General features: G+C 37.5%; 2 protein-coding genes across 9 annotated transcripts in view; one reads left to right on the top strand and one right to left on the bottom strand.

Moving 5' to 3' along the window:
• The first annotated feature begins 7,669 nt into the window (after positions 1-7,669).
• On the top strand, positions 7,670-12,532 carry slc66a3 (solute carrier family 66 member 3). The gene is made up of 7 exons (XM_081350592.1): positions 7,670-8,065; positions 8,276-8,358; positions 8,436-8,505; positions 8,660-8,717; positions 9,643-9,763; positions 9,833-9,874; positions 9,946-12,532. Exons 1-7 carry the CDS (start codon positions 7,920-7,922, stop codon positions 10,035-10,037), a joined length of 612 nt encoding a protein of 203 aa, XP_081206718.1. The 5' UTR covers positions 7,670-7,919; the 3' UTR covers positions 10,038-12,532.
• Positions 12,498-26,361, bottom strand: part of rock2a (rho-associated, coiled-coil containing protein kinase 2a) — a 55,818-nt gene continuing 41,954 nt past the window's right edge. For 2 of the 8 annotated variants that reach the window (XM_081350575.1, XM_081350581.1), the window contains 17 exons: positions 26,019-26,179; positions 25,404-25,588; positions 25,189-25,258; positions 24,729-24,832; positions 24,306-24,492; positions 24,120-24,213; positions 23,677-23,771; positions 23,400-23,591; positions 23,141-23,309; positions 22,736-22,806; positions 20,841-20,929; positions 20,630-20,708; positions 20,255-20,510; positions 19,264-19,477; positions 17,220-17,474; positions 16,590-16,699; positions 13,624-13,754 (listed from right to left, as the gene is read on the bottom strand). In XM_081350575.1, the coding sequence (XP_081206701.1) occupies positions 16,615-16,699; positions 17,220-17,474; positions 19,264-19,477; positions 20,255-20,510; positions 20,630-20,708; positions 20,841-20,929; positions 22,736-22,806; positions 23,141-23,309; positions 23,400-23,591; positions 23,677-23,771; positions 24,120-24,213; positions 24,306-24,492; positions 24,729-24,832; positions 25,189-25,258; positions 25,404-25,588; positions 26,019-26,179 (2,306 nt within the window). In that variant the 3' untranslated portion in view covers positions 13,624-13,754; positions 16,590-16,614. Of the gene's footprint in view, positions 14,133-16,589; positions 16,700-17,219; positions 17,475-19,263; positions 19,478-20,254; positions 20,511-20,629; positions 20,709-20,840; positions 20,930-22,735; positions 22,807-22,942; positions 23,005-23,140; positions 23,310-23,399; positions 23,592-23,676; positions 23,772-24,119; positions 24,214-24,305; positions 24,493-24,728; positions 24,833-25,188; positions 25,259-25,403; positions 25,589-26,018; positions 26,180-26,361 lie in introns of those variants that run through there. The other 6 variants (XM_081350579.1, XM_081350578.1, XM_081350577.1 and 3 more) reach the window with 5 other exon arrangements.

The following is a 26,361-nucleotide window of genomic DNA, read 5'->3' as shown; positions in this document are numbered from 1 at the left end:
AAAATCCCTCTTGGGTTTCCTATCAGAATACAATCAAAACCAGTGGAGAGGTCAGTAAGTGTTTCGGGCAGCAGCGAGCTGGTGTCAAGGGTGCATTCCTGAGGTTCATTTGTGTTTTTTTTTATGCTTTATTTCTTTTGCCAAATCCCAATCAGTGCTAAATTATGTTCATCACTTCCTTTCCAGCTACGGTTACAGGAACAGTTCAGTTAGTTCCAAGGTGCCCTTAGTGTAGAGTTCACTTACACCAGATGCCAAGAACATTTTGCTTAAATGTGGACTGAGTTGGCTAGGTGGACATAGAGCCAAAATGATTTTAGTTACATAGAGTACTTTAAGATCCGAATGCAGGGTTAGCACCTAAATGCACAGGTTATTTGTTTTGACTAAAGTGGAGGAGTGAACCTTAAAGCTGCGTGTGTGTGTGTGTGTGTGTGTGTGTGTGTGTGTGTGTGTGTGTGTGTGTGTGTGTGTGGGAGAAGGTGTATCAAATTTCTGGCCAAAACAGAGTTCAGTTTGACAAAACATTCAAGTTTGCCAATTTATTTTGGGAGAAGGTCTAAAATTCAAGTCAAAAATATGTCATGCAAGGTGATAGAAATCACAATGAGGATAAAAACAAATGACACAGATCAAACACACACTCTCTGGCGATTTGACAATACCACTTTACAATAAGGTTCATTAGTTAATATTAATGTAACATAAACTAACAATGAGCAATACATTTGCTACAGTATTTATTCATCTTTGTTAATATTAGTCAATAAAAATCCAGCTGTTCATTGTTTGTTCATGTTAGCTCACAGTGCACAGTGCAAATACAACCTTTGATTTTAATAACATACAAGTAAATGTTGGACTGCTGAAGAAGTTTTGTTCATTCTTAGTTCATGTTAATTAAGGTAGTTAATTAAACGGACAGTATGGCATTTTTCGCCACTAGGGGTCGCTAACCTATTTACAATAACAAAGGCGTAGATTGATGATGCAACATTTGCTAAGAATTATGGATCTTGTCATCAACGTCAAGCCGACCGATCTATAATGTTTATGGATGACTGAATACATCGATGTTTTTATCATGACTGTGATATGAAGCAGTTCGGGATTGCTAAGAGACAGCTATCAGCTCCACACGCGACGCGAGTCCCGCGGATATAAAAGGAATATGGACATTTCATTCTACCGAACTACACGCGAGTGCAGAATTACAACTCACAGGTCAGTTTATTAGACAAATTAAACTTGTGAGGTAACGCAGCGCTGTTTCACTTGGTCTAACACTACACTATCACACTAAACTGCATTTGAATGTGTTGAAATGTATGTGTTAGTTTGTCTGTATGAGACTAGCAGTAAGCTAGATCAACATTAGAATAACATACAGATCATATTCTAACATTTTATCATTGTTGAACTATATAACATTGATTAGTTTTATGTAAAATAAACCTGTTTAATAAAGTACATGTAGGAGCGGTCGAAGTCTCGGACGTGGAGCTCTCGTTTATATACTGTCTATGGGAGCTCTAGGCATCTCGAAAACACCGCGCTGATATTGATTCTCGTTTTAGTTCTCCTTTTTTATCCAAAGTCTGCTTGCCATGGTCCATAATGTTTGAACGAAACAACAACAGCGTGCAGATAGACATTGCGAACTGCAAAGTTGTCCGCGTCTGTCGCTTTGGTTACTATCAGAGGGCTCTGGTTGCTATGGCAGTACAAGCGGAAACCAGGGACAACGCGGATATGGCGCCATTGACGGCGACAAAACGGAAATAAAGAAGCGGGACGTTTCTCGAATTAAATTACAAATTTCTCCTGGTTTGACAGTTGTTGGAAACAGTCGGGATAATGTAAGTACACAACTAAAAAAAAATATATAACATAGATATAGTGATTTTTGCTATTTTTAAAGCAAAAAAAGTTACATATTGTGCCTTTAATGTTAACTAATGAACCTTATTGCAAAGTGTTATCGACAATACTTATCGACAAAAAATTCAATTATACATGAAAAGAGGAATAAGACCTAAACGTTTCCCTTTCTATTTAAACAATTTTCTGAGAGCAGAATTTAAGATAAGACATTTTTATAATATTTTTTGTTTACTTTTTGTTTTATTTTCTTTGTGCAGTTTTTAATGACCTTTTATTTACATTTTCAGTTTTTTTTCCTTGTCTTTTGTCTTTTTTTTCTTTTTTTTTCCTTGTCGTCTTTTTTTCTGTTTTTTCCCTTGTCTTTTGTCTTTGTTTTGTTTACTTTTTATGTTCTTTTTTATTTTAACTGGCCAACACTGACTCAAATCTCCCCTCTCTTTCCTTCAACCTTTACCACTTCTCTCTCCCTCTTTTCCCCTCTCTTTTTTTTTTTGCTCTCTGCTCTTGGACGATGTACAAAGAGGAGTGCAATCCTACCCTATCCCTCTGTACTTTTTGCAGCAGGATTCAGTTTCACAGTGGTATATTTTTTTAAGAGTGGGCTCAGAGGTCTAATTGTGACTGGTTAGAGTAAGGACTTGATTTCTCTCTGGGGTTTGTATGTGGCGGAGTCTCATTCCAGTGTCAGATTTAAACACACACACATTCCTGTGTCAGATTTATTTTGTCAGTCCTGATACGGCTGGCTGACCCTACTTCTGGATTGAGGTGTTACAGAGAACAGATTGATAAAAAGGGCAAAATGTCAGCGAAGCACAAATACACACACCCAAAGTGCACGGCCAATCTCTGTGTTTGTTGTGTTTATGTAAGCGCAAGGGAGAAACAGTGAATCTCAGTGTTGATCTGTGTGTGCGGTGAAACCAAACGTACATTACATGTCTGGATTGGTCGTGAGGAGCCAGCAACAGCATCATATGTCGCTCTCATTATTGACTCAAATTTCCTCGCTTTTTCCCCCCTCTCTCTCCTTCTCCTCTTTCATACTGAGCCCTTTTACTTCTCCCTTCTTATTTGATTTCTTTTACTTCTCTAAGTAATTATTTATTAAGTTAGTATTTCAAATATTCCATAGTGTACAATACCTATGGAAGCCTGTTTTAATCTTAAAAAATAGAGTAAAAAATAAAAAAATGTAATTGTGAGAGTTTAAAATAACAACATAAATCACAAGTCACACTGTGGGATATAAAGTCACAATTATGAGAATTAATCGCAATTGCTAGATTGAGGGTCCATTTACATAACACCGGTTTTTAGAGTGTTTTGGGAGCCTGAAAACTTTTGAAAACTGGTTTCAAAGTGCGAGTTTTTGAAAACAATATCGTTATTGTGTCCGTGTAAACTACAAAAACGTGAATTTGTGAAAACGGTGACGTCATGCACAATGCGTACAAAACTATAGTTTTTCTTTAAAAAGTGACATCGCCAACTACGGGACTGGTAGCATAATACAGTTTTTAGTAGTTTTCGCATGTGAATGGGGATCGTTGTCATCTGTGCGCAAAAAAACGCAAAGGAAAACCGTTTCCGTTTTTTAGTACATCGGTGTCGTGTAAACGTACCCATAATCACATTGTGAGATACAAAGTCACATTGCAAGACAGAGTTGCAATTATAAAATATAATGTCTCAATTGCAAGACATAAATTCTCTGTTGTAAGATACAGAACAGCAATTTAGCAAAATCAAAGTTGCAATGGCAAGATAGTCACATTGTTATATTTAAAATTAAGTCGTAATTACCTTTTTATTTATTTTTTACTCTGATATCCAGATGTCCTGAAAAAAAAATAAGGCTGATTGAATTATTCACTCTGAACTATACAATTTTATTCCCATTTTCAAACTTACTTCTATAATGATTTGCTCTTAAAAGAAGCTCAGATGTTGATTGAAAGGGTGTATGAAGGACAATTTAATGTCACATCTTAAAGAAATCACTCTTCGTATAGCTGCACACACCACCCAAATACCCATTACTGCTTATCTCACAGACACGAAATATTATTTTTTATCACTTCCCTGTGTTTGTGTGTGTGTGCGCGCGCATGTGTGCGTGTGTGACCTTGCTGTTGAAACCAGAGCAGCACAGACTGGGCTGGGACAGATATAGCCCTGAAACCCAACACTGTTGTAGTGTCTGCGGTCCCACGCAGACAAGACAATGACACCAGCAAAACGCGCGTGTGTGTGTCTGTGTGTGGGACATAGCAGATGAAGCTGTCCTTGACAACAGCAGGGACACTGTGAGTGTATGTGTATATTGCATGGAAGAGATAGTCACTGCACTTAAATACTGTAAAACTGTGTCAACTATTATAAATGGCCACAAAAAAATGATTTAACCATTTTTATTTGGTGTCCTGCGCTTTCTAAATGACATGTGATCCTGAGTTTTCAGAGTGAGAAATATTAAAGGGATAGTTCACCCAAAAATGAAAGTTCTGTCATCATTTACTCTCCCTCAAGTTGTTTCAAACCTGTATGATTTCCGTTCTTCTGACAAAAGAAGGTTGGTAATTAAACAGTTGCTGGTCCCCATTGACATCCATAGTATTTTTTTTTCCTACTATGGAAGTCAATGGGGTCCATCAGTCGTTTGGTTACCGACTTTCTTCAAAATATCTTCTTTTGTGTTCAGCAGAAGAAAGAAAGTCATACAGGTTTGGAACAACTTGAGGGAGAGTAAATGATGACAGAATTTTCATTTTTGGGTGAACTATTCCTTTAAGTGTGTCCATTATAGGGTTGCCAGATCATCCTTAAAAAAAAAAAAAACTCAACTTGGTCTGATAAATCAAGCCCAAAATATATGTCACAAAAATACACTACCGTTCAAAAGTTTGGGATCGGTTTAAAATTTAATTTATTCCTGTGATGGCAAAGCTGAATTTTCAGCATCATTACTCCAGTCTTCAGTGTCACATGATCCTTCAGAAATCATTCTAATATGCTGGTTTGGTGCTGTAAGTCTAAAAATAAGCAGTTTTTATACTGAAAAATAACAAAACATGGGGGGAAAACTTGGAGTGCACTGCAAACAGTTGTTGGAGATATTTAACAACTGCTACTAGTGGTCAGGTCACACTTTCATGTAAATAAATACAAAAATCTGGAAATGAACCCAAAACAATTGCCATATTTGTAAGTGACTTAAAAAAAACCCTGATATGGCAACATTGGTCCACCAGAGGGAAGTGAAGTGTGCTCTGTCAACAAGAGCAAAGCAGGACAGATGAGAGACTCAATGAGTTAAAATGAACTGAAATAACAAACCATAGAGCTTGAGTGCAATACTGTAATCCAAGAGCGTTTCAAAGGATTTTCATGAGAGGCGCCTGTTTTAGAGGCCAAAGTGTCTTTCAGTCCCGAGGCGGGGTACACAAAGAGCATTTGGCTTTTTCATTCACCAAAATTAGTGAGTTCGAAATGTTTGGAGGGTTTCCGTTTAATCAGACGGGGGGAACATGAGCACTGCTGCGGTGAAAGATCAGCCACACGCACAGTAACAAGATGGAGACGTGGAAACTCGCACACCCCAACTCAAATACCAGCAAAACCAATCAATCAGTGCATCCCTCATCGAGCAGTGTTAAACAACTCAAACAATCACAGCAATGTCAGCTCTAACTGGAAAAACCGAGAGGCAGCTTAGATGTGAGTTTTCATCTTATACAGTACGTGACAAAGGGGTCAGTAATATCTCAACCTGTTTTCCCATCATTCCTGTCGGCGGTATTAAGAGGATGGCTTTGACAACGGCCAGAATTATGCAACAACAAAATCTTATTTCTGCACTCTGTGTGAGAGGCACTATGTCTGTGTAAAATAACAAGAGCAAACTGCAGTTTCTAAGGAGTTTCAACTTTTTTGAGGCAAACATTTGAGCTGCCTTAATTATTCTTTGTGCTCTGTAATTAACAAAGCCTGCTTGTTTTAAAAAAAACACTTTGTAAACAAACACACACACACACACACACACACACACACACATGAATAATAAAATCAACTTTGTTATCTGGCTAGTATGGATGTATAGATGCTTTGTCTGTCCTGTATGAATCTGAGATTTTGTTAAATTTGCCTTCCCTCACTCGTCCCACCCTTATCACCCCGAAACCTTGTACATTTACCCTTGTTGTTGTTTCTCAATCTTTTTTGTGTACTTGCAGAACATTTTATAGTATTATTTATTACTGGCAAGCCTTTGCATTTGCAAATAATAAAAAGCGAGAGGGATGGTTCTTTGAACAGGGTAGCAAGAGGCAGCAAAGCTGCTCAATGAAAAGTATGTTTGATTTTTTTTTTTTTTTTAATTAAGGAAATGCAAGAGAAAAGAAAAAAAGATAAACTTGTCTTTTGATTATGAAGTTGTTATAAAACTTGTTGCTTTAAAATGTATCATTTTTGTGTTGTAACAGTATTTGTTTAACCCAGTGAATTGCTTATTAAAAACAAATAAATAGAGGCACACACTCCAAGAATGCTTGTCATTTTTATTCTGATTGCTTATTTCATTCATTTTTGTCATTCTCAAACAATGTTGACTTTGTAGCTTGAACAATTGCTTGATTTATTCATGGCAACAATAGCATCGCAAAACACCACTGAGCCGACTAAAATCAATACAATATAACATTCATTTGTTTTAATTCAATAACACGAACATGAACAGAAACAGAACTCATTTTTAAAAACAAACACAACGTAACACCAAAGACAAGTGTACAAAAATGACAGAAATTATCTCAAAAAAACCTAAATAAGGTAAATTAATAACTTTCTCAATGTTCACATTTGAATCTAAGAATTATTCCCCTTTTCAGCATTAATACATATGCAGTAACAGTCAAAAGTTTGGAAACATTACTATTTTTAATGTTTTTGAAAGAAGACTCTTATGCTCATCAAACCTGCATTTATTTTGATTAAAATACAGAAAGAAATTGTGAAATATTATTACATTTTAAAATAATGGTTTTCTATTTTAATATGCTTTAAAATATAATTTATTTCTGTGATGCAAAGCTAAATTTACAGCATCATTACTCCAGTCTTCAGTGCATGATCCTTCAGAAATCATTAAAATGCTGATTTATTATCAATGTTGGAAAGAGTTGTAATTAATTGAAATAAATTCTATTTTAAAGTATATTAATATATATATATATATATATATATCCTATATATATATATATATATATATATAGGCTATATATAGGCTATATATATGTGTATATGAAGAGTTCAGATGCAAAAGCCTCTAAGTGCCATCTGGAATTTTCTTCTAAAATGATCATTTTTATCAAGCTCGTATATTTAAGTTCAGTAATTTCACTTAAATGGCAATGAAAATGACCTATTAATTGTCATTTAAGTGAAATTACTGAACTTCATTATACGAGCTTGATAAAAATGATCATTTTAGAAGAAAATTCCAGATGGCACTTAGAGGCTTTTGCATCTGAACTCTTCATATTATTATTATTATTATTATTATTATTATTATTATTATTTTGCACACTCGTTAGACCTTACACTACTTAACCAGGGAAAATAAAGTGAGCAGATCAATTTAAATATCTGCAAAACATAACAGTAAAAAAAAAATATAGTGTAGGCTACTGTTTATTATCATGTTTGGTTGTGTAATTGTACCTTTTAAATGGGAATTCCTGATCATTTTAAATCTTTTTTAATGAAGGAATATGTGTCACCATACTTGTTGCAAATGGCCCAGCTATTCAGTTTAATTGAAGGCAAGTGCAATCAATCAATCACCACATCACCACTATCTCTCTGAAGAACAAGCTGAAGCGGTGAGCTACGGGCGCTGTGGAGGGTCAAATCTCGCGCGTTGATGATGTGGTTGATGTGTGCGGAAGTGCCGTTGATTCAGATGCTAACAGCTGGACAACGCTTCGTGCCAGAATCCAAGAAGCGGATAATTAAAGGACCAGAAGTTTACAGAGATGGACGGTAACTTGACGCTGAATTTGGCCAACTTCAGCACTCTGTTCGTGTGTATGGTGCTGAAGTTCCCGCAGATATTCGTGCTGATGCGGGCCAGAACGAGCGCTGGAGTCAGTTTGAACAGTCTTCTGCTGGAGCTGGTCGGGTAAGAACTTCACTGACACGATTGAAATCAATCTTTTAAGGACTGATGCATGAAAGGCTAGACGCAGACATCCAGAATGAGCTGCATCAAAGTGCCATTGATGTGGTCGTGGCATATTTAAAAAAATATATATTTCACTGAATGCAGACATTGAATGAAAAAATCCAATTATATGTTTGTCATATGCACAACATTAGTGTGTGTGTTTAGGTTTCTAGTGTTCATGTCCTATCAGATGTACTATGACTACCCACCCCTCACATACCTGGAGTATCCCATTCTCATTGCACAAGGTGAGACAACATTCTGATGCTTATTCACAAGTGAGACTGGATTCTGAGTGCTTATGTTCAAGCTTGTGTGTCCACAGATGTCATTGTGCTCCTGTTGATCCTGCACTACAACAGAAACCTGAAGCACAGCCTCATATACGCAGCACTGTATCCTTCAAGCCCACATTGTCAGGTTATGCTATTTTTCTAGACACAGAGAGAAAAATATAATAATAATGTCCCAATAACATTCAAAACCTGCCTGATTTAAAATATTAATGTAGCCTATATAGTTTTCCATCTCCTTAACTGCAAGAATCAGGTTTGTGGGTGGGTGGCAGCTTCTTACAGTACAGAAGTGGGTGATTGATCTGGCCATGGTGAGAACATGCAATTACTGCTTCATATGAATTTGCATTAGTGTCAAATTTACACTTGATCTTAATTTGAACATAATAGGTGGAGATTAAAGGAAAAGCGTCTTTTTGCATCATTATAGTATTAAACAGAATTGAATAAATTACTCGTAACAAATTGAATGTTGTCCAGTCATGCAATAGATAGATAGAGAGAGAGATAGAGAGAGAGATAGAGAGATTACATTTAGTGGCACAGAAATTCAGTGTAATATTGTATGATAATTTTATACAAGTTTGGGGTCGGTAAGATTTCTTAATGTCACAGAGACTTCATTTATTTGATGAAAAATGCAGCAAAAACAGTAATATTGTGAAATATTGTTAAAATAAAAGGTACTACTGGTATACGGTTATCCGGACCACATGTGATGACCTACCCCAACCCCGCCCCTAAACCTACCCGTCACTGGGGTTACGACCAACCAAGAGCGGTTGTGGTCACGTGTGGTCCGGATAACCGTATAGTAACAAATAAAATAACTGTTAAAATAATTGTTTTCTATTTGAATATATTTTAAAACATAATATTCCTGTGATGATGACAAAGCTGAATTTTCAGCAGTCTTCAGTCTGACATGATCCTTCAGAAATCATTTTGAAATGCCAATTTGCTGCCCAAGAAACATTTATTATTATTATTATTAATGTCGAAAACAGTTTTTTGGGAAACCGTTAATACATTTCAGAATTCTTTGATGAATTAAAATTTCAAAAGTACTGCACTTATTTGAAATAGAAACTTTCTAAATGTCTTTACTGTCACTTTTGATCAATTTAATGCAATTTCTTTCAAATCTTACAGTACCCAAACTTTTGAACAGCATTATTTATTTAAAAACAACAACACAACATACGAGCTTTCTCTGTTTTTGCCGTTCTCCCTCAGAGTCTGTGCACATTCATCAGCGCCAGCAGTAAACTGGCACAGCTTCAGTGTCTGTGGCGCTCGAAGGACTCTGGGCAGGTCAGCACTCTCACCTGGGGTCTGGCCACATACACATGCATGGGTAAGTGACACACACACAGAAATGAAGCACTTCTCCATGTTGATATTGAGTGTTTGCTCTCTTTGTCAGCGCGGATCTTCACCACCGTCATCACCACAGCAGACACACAAGGTCAGTAAGAGCTCAAGTGTTGATTGTTTGGTTAAGATGTCATCTTTACCTTTCCTCTCTTTCTCCTCCAGTCCTCATTCGGTTTGTCGTCATGACCGTTCTGAACATGTGGGTCACGGTTACAGTCATCTACTACAAACCCCATGCTATAAAACAGGATTAAGACTTCGCACTTTTTTGTTGCATACAATGTATTCTTTAAGTGTGGGGTTGGAGGTTTTTTAAAGAGTTGAACTGGCTTCAGGTCAGTTGCTATTGGATGCAGCACTTTCTATATGGCATAGGATATTGAGATTTACTGACTGGGTATGTACTACAACCAAAAAAACTTTTTATCATAATGCTTTCCATATGATTTAATTAGTGCTTGCAAGGCACCATTCATACTTTCGTGTAGAGAATTTGAATCTAAGGTGTGCTAATCTATTTTTGTAAATTTAATACGTATTACATTTTGAAAATATCCGATTTTAAATGCAACAGTGATGACAATATTTGCATATTGAATTGCAATATCTTTTTTCATATATCTATTTGAATAATGAACTTCGATTGGACATTTTGATTCTTCTGTTCATCTTAAACTTTTCTACACTTCTGTTTTTCTGCCTTGCAAGCACTGGTATTTTCTTCAGGACATGCAAATCTAGTTTGTTTTGAGATGTGGCCATTTTCTTTTCAGTATAATTGCTTTGAATTTCGGATGTGAATGTTGTGGAAACCAAATTGATGAATTACGTCATGTCAGAAGTCTGACCAAATAGTGTTATGAAACGGTGCATGCGTTCCTAATATCCTCCCCCGAGTCTTCCATTGTTACTTACTTCTGTTTCCAGTAAGGTTTCTTCCCTGAACTGTTGTTTCAAGTTCCTGCATTTGTACATGTTCAGATATACTGTTATGGTTTTAAGTTGGTAGTTTAGTAATTGTCTTTTTCTTCTCAGAAAGGTAAATAGTTTTGGACCAGTTTTCAGCTAAAGAACTGTTAAAATTGATTTACTGTTTGTTTACTGTAGTTCACACAGGGATGATGTTTACATATGCTGAAATATGCAATGTTTTGTATTGAGCTGTATCATATGCTGATATAATGAAGGCAGAGTTTTCTGAACTGGACACCTTTTACATATTACTGATGTTGTGATAAGCCTATTCACTTTATAATATTATTGAAGAAAAAGAAAAACTCTCAAAGGATTCAAGTCACTCGGATCAAACAATGTTCAAGTACAAGATTATTACTTAAAGCTGCAATCCGTAACTTTTGGCGCTCTAGTGGTTAATAAACAGAACTGCATGCGTCTTGCTGAAGAACATTGTAGCCGGAGCTACTTCTCTCTAGCCTGGGAAAACCCAGACTACTTCCGGCGAATTTTAATTCTCTCTCCAGGATAGTCTGGAGAAGAGCCCATTCAAACTCATTTCTGTGCCTCCGAAATCGCGGCACCAATCAGAAACGTTTGGGGAGGGATTTACATGATGACGACAGCGCAGCGCCGCTGAAGGAGTTCTCACGCACACGCAGTGAAAAATACATTGCGGAGCAGAGAGGAGACTGAGAACACGCTGGCAGACAGGACAGAGCAGGCTACTTTTCGGTTACGTTTGATATTAAACATATTAAACAAAGTCTCAGCTTTCAAATTTGGTAATTTTTTTTTAAAGAAATTTAAACAATAAATACCGTTTTGTTGCTCTTTAATGTGCCGTGACAGATCGCTGTAGAGCATCAGTTAAAGCTGTTCTTGTGAACCGATCATCTCTTCCTTCTAGTTAATTTATAGCCTCAAATAAACATGAACAAACATAAGAAGGAATGTTGTTTTAACCACGGAAAGGCGTCAGTACACTCCATTTTTCAAGTTCAAATCTATGTTAATCTACTCTCCTGACTGCTTTGTCGGACAAAATGGTGGATGGCGAAGTATGATTGGTCAGATCACCTGTCAATCAAGCTGAGCTACGTCGGTTGGTGACGCCCCTTTGGAAATGATTTGTCTACATAGCTTCTCCAGACCCTACACTCAGTTTCAACTGAGAAGGGTCTGGTTTTAACCAGGCTAACTTCTCTCTGTTTATGTCTATGACAATTCACACAGGTACTGGGCTACTCCGCAGTGGGACGACCCGTACCAGTCTAAAATAGTCCCAATATAAACACTTATTATAGGTTTACCGTAGTGATTCAGGATAAGTCAAAAACACGCTTTGTAAAATTGATTAATGGTGTAATCTCATTGTATCATTTTTGTAAATTTTGAACACAAAAACTTACGGACTGCAGCTTTAAATGTTCATTAATTTTTCAATGATTTTAAGGTCTAAAGCACAACTGTCTCTTTCCTAAGTACTTTAATAGATCTCTTGTATTTTATAGATCAAACATTCCTTTAATGTGGAAATGTGTTTTAATTATATAATATATATATTTTTTAACAATTTTCAGAACCATTCTTTTGTGGTGATCAACTTACCCCAAATAATGAAAGCAAAAGATGTATTTTAGCACATTTTTTTTAAAGGACTTTTTGTGTATGCAATAACTATCATCAGTACATATAACATGTATTAAATATATATAATGTATTTGTGTGATAAAAGCAGACAGAAAGGAATGACCACATTGTTTATATTAAAACTTTACTTCCTTTTACTACATTCACAGCTATATACCTATTTAACTGACTACTTTTGTTTACAAAAATAAGCAAATGTTATACAAGGTCTCCAAACAACACGGCTACATATGCTTTTCATTTTATGGTCAAACAGTACATCAATATAAAACATGCAAATCTGAAGGCAACGCTTTAAAATAAAAAAAGTGCCCAGACCTGTATAAATAGCAAACCAACTGGTAAGATGGCAGGTCAAATATACGCTGTATATTCATATATATATATATATAATGTGTAAAAGAACACGGATATGCATTCACAGCACACCCATAGATACACACTGTTTGCTAAGGTGAAGATACACAAAAAACAAACTGACCACTTCAAATCACAAAAAAAAAAAACATCTACAAAAAAACCTTCTCTAGTAAATTTAAACATGTTTTTTAGACATTCCACCGTCTTATGAACATTTCAGTTATGTGCTTGCAAGTCGTAGCATGATAATCAAAATTTTAACTTTTAACAGCCGATGACCAAATTCATAAGATGACCAGCCCAAAACAGACTGCAGATCAGTTTCAAATATGGAAACGTTTGAGAAACTCCTGGCCACATGCACAGCTCACATCTAGATGTTGGTCACTGTTAATCACACCTATTAATAAAGGTTCCTCCTCAGATTACAGTCAACTCATTCTAGAGAGTGAGCCGCACAGGTGTCCAGGAGAGCATTATGGGATGCATCCATGATCAAAGAGGGTATGATCGCACAGTGGGGGGAAATAAAGATAAAAACACTACAAGAAGAAACACCAGAGTTGCACTTGCGTTTATGAAGGAATGAGAAACATATGTAGTGGCGTTTATGTGGTGTGTTGCACTACCGTCTATATTCAGCCATAAAAAAAAAAAAGAAAAAAAAAAAGACTACGGTCAGAACCAGTTGTCGTCCACATTCTCTGGCCGGTTCAGTCTTAGCGTTCAGGTCAACTCTGGCCTTGAATGAATAAGAAGTTTGGTGTGACGCTGACCCTTCAGTTCTGTGTAGATCTGTTGTGCTCTTGAAGTCGAAGCAACCGCATGCCCAGAAAATAAAAGCCATATCACGCCAGCAAAGCCTTCATCAACATTTGTGCATCTCTCACTATTTTTGGATTTGCCAAAATGTGCGAAAAGTAACGACAAAGGTCTTTTGATGATGTGACAGGAAGAACCCCAAATCACCATGTAGCAGCACCAGATTCCCAATATAAGGTTAACTAGAGAAAGAGGGAGAAATCGAGAAAGAGAAAGACAGAGAAAGTTAGTTTCACTACATGTTAACCCAAGAGGAAAGAAAAAATCCTTCGGTAATAATATAAAAAAGCACCACAGCGTACATGCCATCATGCTCAAGAGAAGCAGATTAATACACCTGCAAACACGCACAACAGTTGCAAACTTTTATTGCAAAAGGGAACAAAGAAAACCCTAAAAATAAAAATACTGTTTTGCACATTCTCTCATTCTTTTTCCTTTTACAGTACAGTTGAAATGTCTTCTAGTTTGTAAACACGGTAAGCCAATGGACTCATTTGTTCAGAATGCTGTTGGAGGAGTCTTCTCGCCTCATCTTTGGAGCGTCCAGTCGAGGGGGACTAGGGCAAGAGGGTCAAAGGTCAAATAAGAAACACAAGCAGGCCAAATACCAATTCTCTGAACAAACCTCCTCTCCTTCAGTAGTAAACGGGAAAAGATTGGAGAAACTATTCAGCTTTGTTGTATTCAAGAGTGTCTTCCTGTGGGTTTGGAGTGTGGAGAGGGTGTTTATGAGCAGAGGAATTGGTGCAGAAACGTCTGTTCGGTTATGGAAAATTCTCCATATCCCATATTGGCCAAATCTTTCACACCAATAAGAATGAACACACTCGCATGCTTAAATTTGCTTCAACACCAAACAAATCCCACTGCACTCGCTGACTGTTCCAAAACCTAGTGTTCAGCCTAGAGTTTAGTGTAGCACTTAATTAATGACATGATACTCTAAAGATCATAAAAATACAAATGCACACACAAATATTAGATGAAATAGTCCATTTTTAATTTGATTTAACTATTTATTTGTTCGTCATTTTGGGTGGACTATTTTAGACTTATTACTTGGCAGTTGGCACTGTGGAATACTTAATTCTGATTGGCCAATAGTGCCATCCAGTGGTATCTTATTCCCCGATAACAACCGCTAAAAACTAAAAACACAGGCTCATCCGGGTATCTGTCACTGAAGTCTGCGCGATTGCTAGGAACGTTTTTTCCTCGTGGAAGTTCTGCATTTGGTGAGCTAATAAAATATTAAAACTCCAGTCAAATCAATATTTTGCGCAGTTATTTAATTAGGCCATCCAGTATCATGGACACGCTCACGTTTCATACAAACGCAGCCATTTTGCGACTATTGTTTTGTACACTCTAATGAATTATAAGATAACAAACAGGTAAGATTTTAAAAACGGTTTCATCTCAAATCAACATCTCTTATCCCCATAATTATTTATGTTGCAAAATGCCGTGTAATAAGTGGTATGACTGTAGTACCGTATCCCTTAAAGGGTTAGTTCACCCAAAAATGAAAATTCTGTCAGTAATTACTCACCCTCATGTTGTTCCAACCATGTAAGTCTTTCGTTCATCTTCGGAACACAAATTAAGATATTTTTGATGAAATCTGACAGAATTTTGACTCCTCCATAGGCTTCCAGTGTGACCGAAACTCACCGGCCCAGAATAGTTATTAAAACATCGTTAAAATAGTCCAAGTAACTACAGTGGCACTACATTAAGTTTATCATGCGACGAGAATACTTTTTGTGCGCAAAAACAAACAAAAATAACGACTTTATTCCACTTTTCATTTCCTTCTCTCTGGGCCTCGTAGTGTTTTTGCGCTGCGCGTCTGTGTTGCACGTCATCACGCAACACACACATGACCGGCGTCGGCCAATAGTGAGCCTACGTGGTGACGTGTAACACAGACGCGCTACGCATTGTGCGCAAAAAGACTACGCGAACCAACTATAGGCCCAGAGAGAAGGAAATGAAAAGTGGAATAAAGTCGTTATTTTTATTTGTTTTTGCGCACAGAAAGTATTCTCGTCGCTTGATATACTTAAGATTGAGCCACTGGAGTCACTTGGACTATATTAACGATCTCTTTAATAACTTTTCTGGGCCAGCAAGTTTCGGTCACATAGAAGCCTATGGAGGAGTGAAACATGGCTCAGATTTCATCAAAAATATCTTAATTTGTGTTCCGAAGATGAACGAAGGTCTTACGCGGTTGGAACAACATGAGGGTGAGTAATTACTGACAGAATTTTCATTTTTGGGTGAACTAACCCTTTAAATGTCCGTCTAGTTTGAACTTGCCGCGCTAGCAACTGCTTTCTCCGCAGAAGCTTTGCATTTAAAGAGCTAATAAAATATTTCAACTAAAATCAATATTTCATGTCTAATTATTTACTTATATGGCAAGTAGTGTGTAATAAGAGGGATAACGTACATCCAGCCGTCTGTTATCTCAGAATAAACCCCTTCAGGCTGATGCCTGATCACCCTGTCGGGGTTCATTCTGAGATAACCGGCTGGACTTATGCCTTGCATATACTACTGTTCAAAGGTTTTAGGGTAGTACGGTTTTAAGAAAATTAATACTTTTATTTACCAAGAAAGCATGAAACCGATCAAAAATGACGTTATTTCCTGAGCACCAAATCAGCATATTAGAATGATTTCTGAAGGATCATGTGACTCTGAAGAGTACCGGTAATGTTTTCTGAAAATTCAGCTTTGCCATCAGGAATAAATTTCATTTTTAAACATTCGGAAAATGTTTTAATAAAATATATTAGAGATAAATATATTCTTTCAAGTTTTTTGGTAAATGTTTGATGTTAAAAAGTAAAATTAGGTATCACAACATTATAATAGAATTATAATCTTATTAAATCACTAATGTTTTTAAAGATTACCTTAGTGTGCATTTGATGTCAATCTAAATGCAGCCTACGTAGGTGGCTTACAAGGTTTTGGAACAGAGCCTCTATGTAAGCGGTTACCCTGTTTCAACCCTAAACATGCTCCTCAGAAATTAAACGTGTGGTCATAATCTACATCATCCACGTCATCCAGAGCCCAGTGCCAGTCCTGAAGCTCCAAATCCAGAGGCCTGCAGGTGGAGGAGAGAGCATTCAGCCAAGCCTTAACCGGTCTCCCCACAGTGAGGTAGTTTGCTGAGGTGAAGCTACACCTTTGCACATTTGGACAGGTAATTACTATAACTGAGCGAAACCACTTTACCACCGATCAAGGACTACTGAAGCTTTGAAACCTGTATGCATTTGATGCTAAATGTGCATTAAAGGTGAAGATGTAAATCTTCTGATGCTTATTTTTAGTATTTTGCCTTTAAATTCAAATGTTACTATTCACAATTAAAAACCTGAGTTTGATGCAAAAGAGAAAAAGTGCTTTGTTAATACCCAAGCTGTCACCTTGCATCCCAAGTTACAAAAAGTAGCCCAGCGTAACACTGTTCAAGCTTTGCATCCGGTTAGCCATCATAAATGTTATTGTGCTAGTTAGGCAAACCATGAATGCTCTTGTATCTGAAGCATCCTAACGCTTTCTGCAATAAACATCAAAACTTTCTCCATCCAACTTCCAGGTCGGTCGCGTTCTCCTCTCACCCAGTGCTGAACTGGTCTGAAGCACAGGGTCTGAGACCTTCATCTCTCTTGTCCATGTGCTCTTTGTGGCATTTGATCTGGCATCTCTGGCATTCCACAGCCAGAGGAGGTTTGAACATGTTCCACAGGGGTTTGGTACAGGCCTCACAGTTGGCAGGGAAGTGGTAGAATAAAGGGATAAACTCATGACCCTTGTGGTAGATGAAGCCAGATTTCTCCGCACATGCTGTTGGTTCCTTTACGTTGTGCACAAACCTGTGTATCATATAGTAGAGTAGCACTCTAGTGTGTAACTGGTTCCAAAGCTTCTGCATTGATTGTATGCATGGCCATCTTTGAATCAGACTTTACAGAACAAGATGTTAAAGGTACAGTTCACACAAAAATGAACGTGTAAATTGTCATCATTCACTCACTCTTGTGTTGTTCCACACTTGTAGGACTTTTATTTCTTCCATGCAACACAAAAAAATGATATTTAACAAAATGTCCAAGTAGGGCTGTTTTATAGGGTAAAATTTGGTCATCCATAGTATTTGGATCATGCTAACCACAGGTAAAACCCACATAGCATCTCACTACCATAGTAAAAAGTAACTATACTGTTTCTATGTTATTAAAAAAGTATACTAAGAGTATACTACAAATGCACAACAAACTGCTATAAGTAAAAATACTGTAATTATATTTCCACTACTTTTCTCAGTTTTGTTGTTTGTGTATTTTATTATTTACATTTAATCTAACTGTCGCTCTCAGCAGTGTGGACGGCGTCAGATGTGCAATAACAGTATATCGCTACTATGTTTTACCCCTAAACGAAGAACGAAAAAGAACTTAGCCGTGAGTATATCGGGGCCTTTAGTGGTCGCTTGATTAAGCCGGTCAGTGAGTAAAACGCTCCGTGTTTTGAGCCGAGCTGATAAATGTTCCATGTGGCACAGGTCAAATGAGCAGTATTGCGCTTTTGGTGCGTTAACCATTAAATACTTCTCATACGCAACATAAATGGCAGCGCTTACCTGTTTTATGGCACTGGCACCAGTGAGAAGGACTGCAACATTAGCATTATTTGCATAAACATTATATTGAACTTTTATCAAAGCAAAAGGACAAAAAAAGTACTAAAAATCTTTAAAAAGTGTCATTTCCACAAAATGCTTTTAACAAAAAATACATAATTTAAAGCCAGGTTCACACTGTATGATTTTGGCCACGATTTGGCTGTCTGAGACAAATTGCAAGATTTTTTTTAATTTCTGAGATTCTTCTGATCCTGGGCCAAAATGTAAAGTCTTTGCTCGCTAGTTTGACATGTTCGCCATTAGCCGATTAATGACCATTGTGATCATATTTTACCTTCGAAAAAAGTTGAGGCACAGTCTTGCATTGTGGCTTCTCTTACGACAACCGTCAAATCAAAAACTATTAGGAGTGCAGAACTTGATGACGCAATCAGTGAGACAACAATAAACCACCAGTTGCTCCATCTTTGCTTTTTTTCCCAAGGAAAACGATGATTAAAATTAACGCTAGAGATTGTTTTTGTTTGCTAGCCACCATATCTATCCCGCATGTAAACAGCTCACAGTCACAGAATCTGTCATGGATTGAAGATTAATAATCATGTAAAAATGAATAAGCTTAACAAAAGTTTACACTAATGGAAATAAAATTATTCTAAAATCAGTTCAAAAGTGCTCTGTTCTGTTTTAAAAACATTTTGTAGTGTAGGTAGAAGTGGATTGGGCATTCTGCTAAACATCTCCTTTTGTGACATCCAGGAAATGACGTGAGGTTGAGTAAATGATGACAGTTTTTTTCATTTTTTAACAAACTGGTCTGAAAGGATCTGGTCACCAAGCATGAATGTAAACCAGGCCTTTATGTACTCCTCTCTTATGAACAACAATCTGGGCAATGTATTTGAACTGACACAGCATAAACTACATTTGCCACATGAAAACACAAGATAGAGCTGGACACAGCCACATAATTACCAAACTTTTGCATAAAAATGAGCATGTCAAGGCTTACTCCTCACCTGGGTTTGCCGGGAGGGATTTGTCGGCTGGGTCTCCTCATGGATTGACTGCTTTGTACTTTAGCAGGAACTCTGGGAGAGGAGCGGTGAGGGGCGTCTGGTGCTGGAGGTTTTTTGGGGATCTTCTTCATGAGCCGACTAACCCACTTCTGCTGCTCCTCCTGAGACAAGGCTAACAGCAGCAGGTTTTTAGCAGTAGACACGTCGTAGTTCACTGGGGGTGGAGAAAGCAAGCACAGAAGAGTCAAACATGTGAATGGGACAAATGAGTTCAAAAAACATGTTTTTGAAATGGTCTCTCAAATGCTTACCAAGGCTGAGTTTATTTGATCAAAAGTACAGTAAAACAGTAATGTTGTGAAATATTATTACGATTTAAAATAACTTTTCTCTTTTAATATATTTTACATCATGACATTAAATGTAATTTATTCCTGTGATGGCAAAGCTGAATTTTCAGCATCATTACTCCAGTCTTCAGTGTCACATGATCCTTTAGAAATCATTATACTATGCTGGTTTGCTGCTCAAGAATAATTTCTTATTTTTATCAATGTTGAAAACAGTTGTACTGCCTAATAGTTTGAAATAGAAATCTTTCGTAACATTATAAATGTAATACTGTCACTTTTGATCAATGTAATGTGTCCTTGCTGAAAAGTATTACATTTTTAATACTTCCCACTTTCTCCATGACTTTTCCAGCCATGTGTGACGAATGAAGGTAAAATAAAATAAGACCTTTTTTTTTTTTTTACACCATCTCATAGTATTTTTGAGCTCTCAACATGTAATTTCTCCTTGAATAAATACTGTAAAAAGCTATATATGACTATAATCCCAGGTTTTCCAGGACCCAGGGAACCATACAGAAACATATGTAAACAGCAATTTTGTATATGGCTCATTTTAGTTTGAACATTTTAAAACAACATTTACTTAAAATTCACTTAAAACCATTAAGGGTAGTAAGATGAGAGCCTCTTCTCACCTCTGCAGGGGGCGACGATTTCTTCTTTCCTGTCCATGTGGTCCTTGTGGCACTTGATGTGGCATCGTCTGCATTCCAGGGCTGGAGGTGGTTTGAACATGTTCCACAGGGGTTTGGTACAAGCTTCACAGTTAGTGGGAAAGTGGTACAGGGTAGGGATGAACTCATGACCCTTATGGCAAATGTAGCTGGACTTGTCCCCAGGAAGAGGTTCCTCTTGCTCTTTCTTGCTCTCACCCTCATTAGCATACAAGATCTGGAGGAACCAATGACAAGTGATAGCCGTCATCCTTATGCCTTATAAAACTTCAACAGGTATCAAGGTTAAAGAAACCTTGATACCCTGCCTGTGGTATCTGTGGTGTGCCATTATACCTGAAATATTCTGGGGATCTCTTTGGCGTCAGCACGATAAACGTCCGTCTGAGTTACCGAACGCACATGGAAAAGTTTACTGAAGAATACCGGAGAAATGAAGATAAAGAAAAGAAGACAGAGGACTCAAGTCAGTCAAAATGATACAGGACAAGACTGGGACAAGCTTATTTGATTTAAAGAAATGGATTTGAAGGGTGAAAGGACTCACTCTATGTCCAACACCATGTAAGGATTGGAAAGCTCTTTGTCCTGCTCGCTGTTGTAGAAGAGAATCTTCTTGCTGCTCACCACAACATACTAGAGGAGAGAGAAGAAACAAAAGACTCACTGAATCCTGCATGATGGGGTTGGATGGGATTTCAGATGCAGAAGTATCATGGAACTGTACAGTCTAGCACTGCAGCTCTAGTGGTTTAGCTCTGGTTCACAAAGACATTTGAGGTTTAGTCCTAATAATTAGTATTTGTCGTGGTTGCAGACAACATGAAATAATTATTCAAATCAAATCCGTTTATTTTATTCACTCACTATTATCTCAGTTTTCACTATAATTTTAAATAGTTTTAGTTAAAGGGGGGGTACAATGGTGTTTTATGTATTCAGAGTTGTTTACAGTGTTAAAGATATGGATTCTCATGCTAAACATGGGCAAAGTTTAAAAAATATATTTTGGACGAATAACGGAGAATTTTTGTGCCGAAAATCTTACTTCCGGGTTGGTGCAAGTTTCGGCTGTTTTTTTTTCGATCGTGGATCTAATGACGTAGATGAGAGTGGAACTCCTTATGAGCATTTCTCTCGGAAAAGCGCGCCCGCGCACACGCCGACCAGAGGAGAGCGAGACCGCGCACATCAACGCGCTTCAACAGGAAATCATCGGCGCCAGCGCTGCATAGGATTTGTTCAAGAATGTCTCCAAAAAAGTGTGTATTTGGATGTGAGGGAAAGCTTACCGTGTTCAGCTTTCCAAAGAACCCAGTGTTACAGGAACAGACAGTGGATGCAGTTTGTTTTTCCGGGGCAGCAACGGAGTGTAGGAAGTGCGGTTATGTGTTCTGGTCATTTCAGTGACGAATGTTTTATTAACAAGGCCCAGGTCGACGCTGGATTTGCAAATCGTTTGCTATTAAAACGTGGAGCGGTCCCAGTGATAAAAGACCCCATTCATGTAAGTACAACTGGATCAGATTTCTGTCTTTTGCTGGAAATCAAGCACTACCGCTTGACTCAATAGCTCCGCCTCCAGGACCTCGGGTTTTTCCGGAGAGAATCGGAAAGCTGTATTTTCTTTTAAAATTATAATAAAACTAAACACTTTTTGGAGTTATTAAGGATGCACTACTACTCTATAGGTACTCAAGATTAACATGAGATTAGGTGAAACTGTGCATGTTATGTACCCTTTAACCATAAGAACACTGACCACACATTTAATGAGCTTAATTAAAACTAATTTACATTCCCATTTACATCCACCCTGATGTATATGGTATATATATAATACAGTCAGCTCTAAATATTTTATTTTCTGTTTTTATTTTCATTGGTTTTCACAAAGTGATAACATGCACTTAAATGTTGAGAAAAAACATTAAACGCTTTAAAACCTGCGTATATTCACCTCCGACACATGGGTTTGATACTGCAGTCATGGTTTGATATTGCATGATCACCAAACAGCAAAGTACAGTCTGATTGAGGTGATTGTTTGCTCCTTTATCTGTTGCTGGTTTGAGTGGCACACGCACATTCGTTCAAAAGAGACCCGTTTATAATAAAGACTAACAGTTTCGCACAATGAAATTGTGTGCCTTGAATTCATTCAGTTGTGTTCGACAATCACCAAACTTGTGTAAAGAAAACACTATGCTCGTACTATATATTTTTTTTTAGAAATTCTTAATTATATATTTTATAAACTGAATAGGGACAATAGTCTGGGAAATATTTTTCCATACTTACCCAGACCCGGAAATTACTCAAATCAAATTCCATACCTTTTCATACTGCGTAGGAACCCTCTTAATAGCATTTTTTAGCATCATAGCATTCTTAGCTATTTGCTTGCTTTAAAAAATGCAATACACTTATCTAAAACCGTACCTTCTTTTCCCACCCAAAGCGTTTGGTGTTGTTCCTTACTGGTAGAGACAGCCAGCCCTCCAGTCTGATCTCTGTACAACAGAGAGGAAGACATGTATAATAAAACAGAGCAGCTTTATAAAAATACACCAGAGAAAAAGCCTGCCATGATGTCCAGTCAAGTCTTAAGAGGTCAAAAGGTCATGCACTGAATGCCATGCAGGTCACCTTTAGGCTCAGGCTCTGCAGTGAAGTGAAGGGTGAAAGTTGAACTGAATATCGGAGTAAAACTAAGCAGAAACAAGGGAGGGTGACAGAACAATGTGGAGAAAAACAAAAAGAGGAATGTGAATAAAAGAAAAAGCTATGAAAGAATAGAGAGGGACAACAGAATGAAAAGAAGTTTGGAAAATACCTAAACCGTACCTGGTAGTGACTCGTCAATGTCCATGTCTGGGCCGCTGCTCATACTGGCCGAGTCGAGCGACTGGACGTTGAGAGAGTTCAACAGGCCGCGCAGCTGCTCAATATCACTGTCTTTACTGTCGAGAGCCATCTGCAGCTCCACACGCACCTGAGACTCGTCCGCCAGTTGCTGCAGGAAATAAAAGAAGAGTAAGAAACGAGTATTCTGGCTGCCTGTGGAGCAGTGTGGCATTCTTCAGACACTGAATAGTGGTCATACTGCTTGCATGTCGTTGATTTCTCTCTGGTATTTGATGATGGTGCTGTTGAGTTTCTCCCTCTCAGAACGAAGCTCCAGCTGCAACTTCCTGTTTTCTTTCTCCTTCCTCCTCACGTCTGTATCATTTCCACGGCGACTGCCTCCACCTCTGACCTCCTTTCTGTTCATGATCTCTGCCAGCTTGTTCACCGCCTGATAGATAGAAAAGAGATAAATAAGTAACGGAGCAAATCTGACTCAAATGGAGTTTGATTTATTAATTTGCTCAAAGGTATACCTGTGTTTTGAGAGTTCTCTCTGACTGCAGCTGTTTCTCAAGGGCCAGTTTCACTTGAGTGATGGACTGCTCTTCATTCTTCAGATTCTGCAGGTCTGAAAATCAAATTTTACAGAGTTAAAGCGAAATCCCCAACAGCTTTCCTCTGACTATCATGAGTTTGCTAAGGATGTTGAGGGTCAATGCTTGTTCTAAGCTGTAAAAAGTTCCATGCAGATGGCATACACAAATATGTAGAAAAGAGCTTGAGATTTCAGAAATCAGAGATAAATTAATGGGTATGTGCACTGAATATCTTAAATATGCTACTGAAGCTGTAGAAAATGTTAAATTACTCCTGTGTGAACAGCTCTGAAAATGCAAATGTTAAATATTTGAAAATATTATAATTATAAAATTATTATATAATATATACATAGATGTCAACATATTCTGCCACTTACAGTCTTGTGCCTCCTTTAGCTTGTTGTTGAGCTCTTCCTTCTCATTGGCCAGGTTTGCAACATCATTTGTCAATGTGCGATTAGCTTCCTCTAACTGTATAGAGACAGGACAGTTAAACCCAACAAGTTCCTCAACTAAATGTGACCTCTGTGAATGGCTTATAGCTGAAATGCAGTGTAACTCACAGAGGTGATGGTGGTGTCTTTTTCAGCGAGCTCCTGTCTGTGTCTGGCCATCATCTCTTTGATCTCCAGCTCCTTCATGATCTTCTCCTTCTCCAGGTCGGAATACTGCTCCTCCGCAATGGAGCGTGCCAGTTGCTCGGAGTCAGCTTTCGTTAGTGTGATTTCCAACTGGGCCGCAAGAGAATCCCTGAAAAAGAGACAACAGAAAAAAGGTACATAGAAATTAAACTGACATACATGTTTAGACTTTAAATTAGCAGTGCGATTAAAGTTATGTTTACTGGCATTTTGACCCAGAAATGTTATATATATACATGGTATAACCATGTTGTAATGCATATTTTTTGAAAATTCAGTGGTTTAAAAACTTATTTTGTACACTGGGCTGTGATTTTTCTGCTTGTAATTGGATATAAATCTCACCTTTCCTCCTGTAACTCCTGTAGATTCTGCTGCATGTCTTTATAGAGTTTATTTTTCTCCTCACACTCTTCCTTCAGCTCCCGCACCTGTGTCTTATACAGCGTCTACACACACACACACAGACACATGTTGGGTTTCCATGTTTTATGGGACTTTTCCATAGACATCATGATTTTTATATTGTACAAACTGTATATTATATCCCCTAACCCCTAAATAACCCTTACATAAAATTATCTGCATTTGTACATTTTCAAAAAACATAATCCTATTTGATTTATAAGCTCTTTTACTCCTGGGGACCAAAACGATCACCACACACACACAATCACCATACACTCACAATCACCACACACACACACATATATACACACACTCAAACAAACAAACACACACACAATCTTGTTAGACCTTTGAGTATTCGATTTTTTCTGCAAGGGAAAGAGTTTAGACTTCTTACGGAGAAATACTGCTCTGCCTCCAACTGATCCTGCAGTTCCTTCATCTGTCCATCCGAATCCTGGCGCTCCCTAGAAACGCAGACGGAAAATTATCCAATACATGAATGATTTGAATATTTTTGTAAAAACATAAGAAAGGTTCTCAGCCACCAGCTATTAAGATGTGTCTTTGTGTGCACTATAAAATAAGTTCGTATGCATGCGTGTTGCATACTTGCGCAGCTCCATGTTTTGTTTTTCCAGGCTGCGTTTGATTTCCAGCAGGTGGTTGATCTCCTGTTTGAGCTGTTTCTCTGATGTTCGGAGGGTGCTGAGCTGCTGGTTTTGAACTTTCAGGTCATTCTGAGTCAAAGTGCGTTTCTGAACTTCTTGCTCAATCTTCAGACTAAAATTCTTCACCTAGACAAAGAGAAAGATCAGGAGAATCTGTAGATCTGTGTACTTTATTCCTGTGATATGAATTTTCAGTAGAAATTACTCTAGTTTTGTGTCACATGATCCTTCAGAAATCATTCTAATATGCTGATTTGTTGCTCAAAAAAATTTATTATCATTCTTAACATCTTATTATTTTTTTGAAACCATATATTTTCAGGATTCTTTGATTAATAGAAAGTTCATTTATTTGAAATAGAAATCTCTTGTAAAATTACGAATATCTTTACTTTCACTTTTGACAAATGCTTTCTGAATAAAAGCATACATTTCAATGAAGAAAAAAATAATTCATAAATGCAAAATACAATAATAGACATTTATGGCCAGTAAATTTTCTTAATTAACTGGCCATTGGCAGGTATAGCAAAAAGACATGAATATATTGCAGTACCTCTTCTGTGAGTCTCTCTTTATGTCGCCGCAGTTCCTCTAGTTTCTGCAGTGACTGTTTATAATCGCAGTCGAGCATAGAGTTCTTCTTCTCCAGTTCTAACACCCTGTTCTCCACACGCAGTTTAGAGGAATGTTCCTCCTGCAGCTTTTGCTCCAGCTCTAGATGAACACACAAAAACAGAACACACAAATAACTCTGGTCTTGTCTCCCCTAATCTAAACCAACATGTTTTCCACTACACCCTTCAAAATGCTCTTGACGGTGATGCACTATTCTTAAAATGAAATAAAAATTGGAGTTTTGTGGCTTTGAGTCCATTTCTGTTAGTTTTGAGGTCTTC

The sequence above is a fragment of the Scardinius erythrophthalmus genome (genome assembly GCF_964197995.2).
Source record: "Scardinius erythrophthalmus genome assembly, chromosome: 21".
Lineage (NCBI taxonomy): Eukaryota > Metazoa > Chordata > Actinopteri > Cypriniformes > Leuciscidae > Scardinius > Scardinius erythrophthalmus.
Note: the sequence above shows the minus strand (reverse complement) of the source record. Positions and strands in the feature narration are given on the sequence as shown.

Bases quoted from the DNA above. Each gene is read 5' to 3' on its own strand.
- slc66a3 (XM_081350592.1), top strand. From the start codon at position 7,920: ATGGACGGTAACTTGACGCTGAATTTGGCCAACTTCAGCACTCTGTTC. The intron at 8,066-8,275 runs GTAAGAACTTCA...GTGTGTGTTTAG, and splicing joins CTTCTGCTGGAGCTGGTCGG to GTTTCTAGTGTTCATGTCCT. The intron at 9,875-9,945 runs GTCAGTAAGAGC...TTTCTCCTCCAG, and splicing joins CACCACAGCAGACACACAAG to TCCTCATTCGGTTTGTCGTC.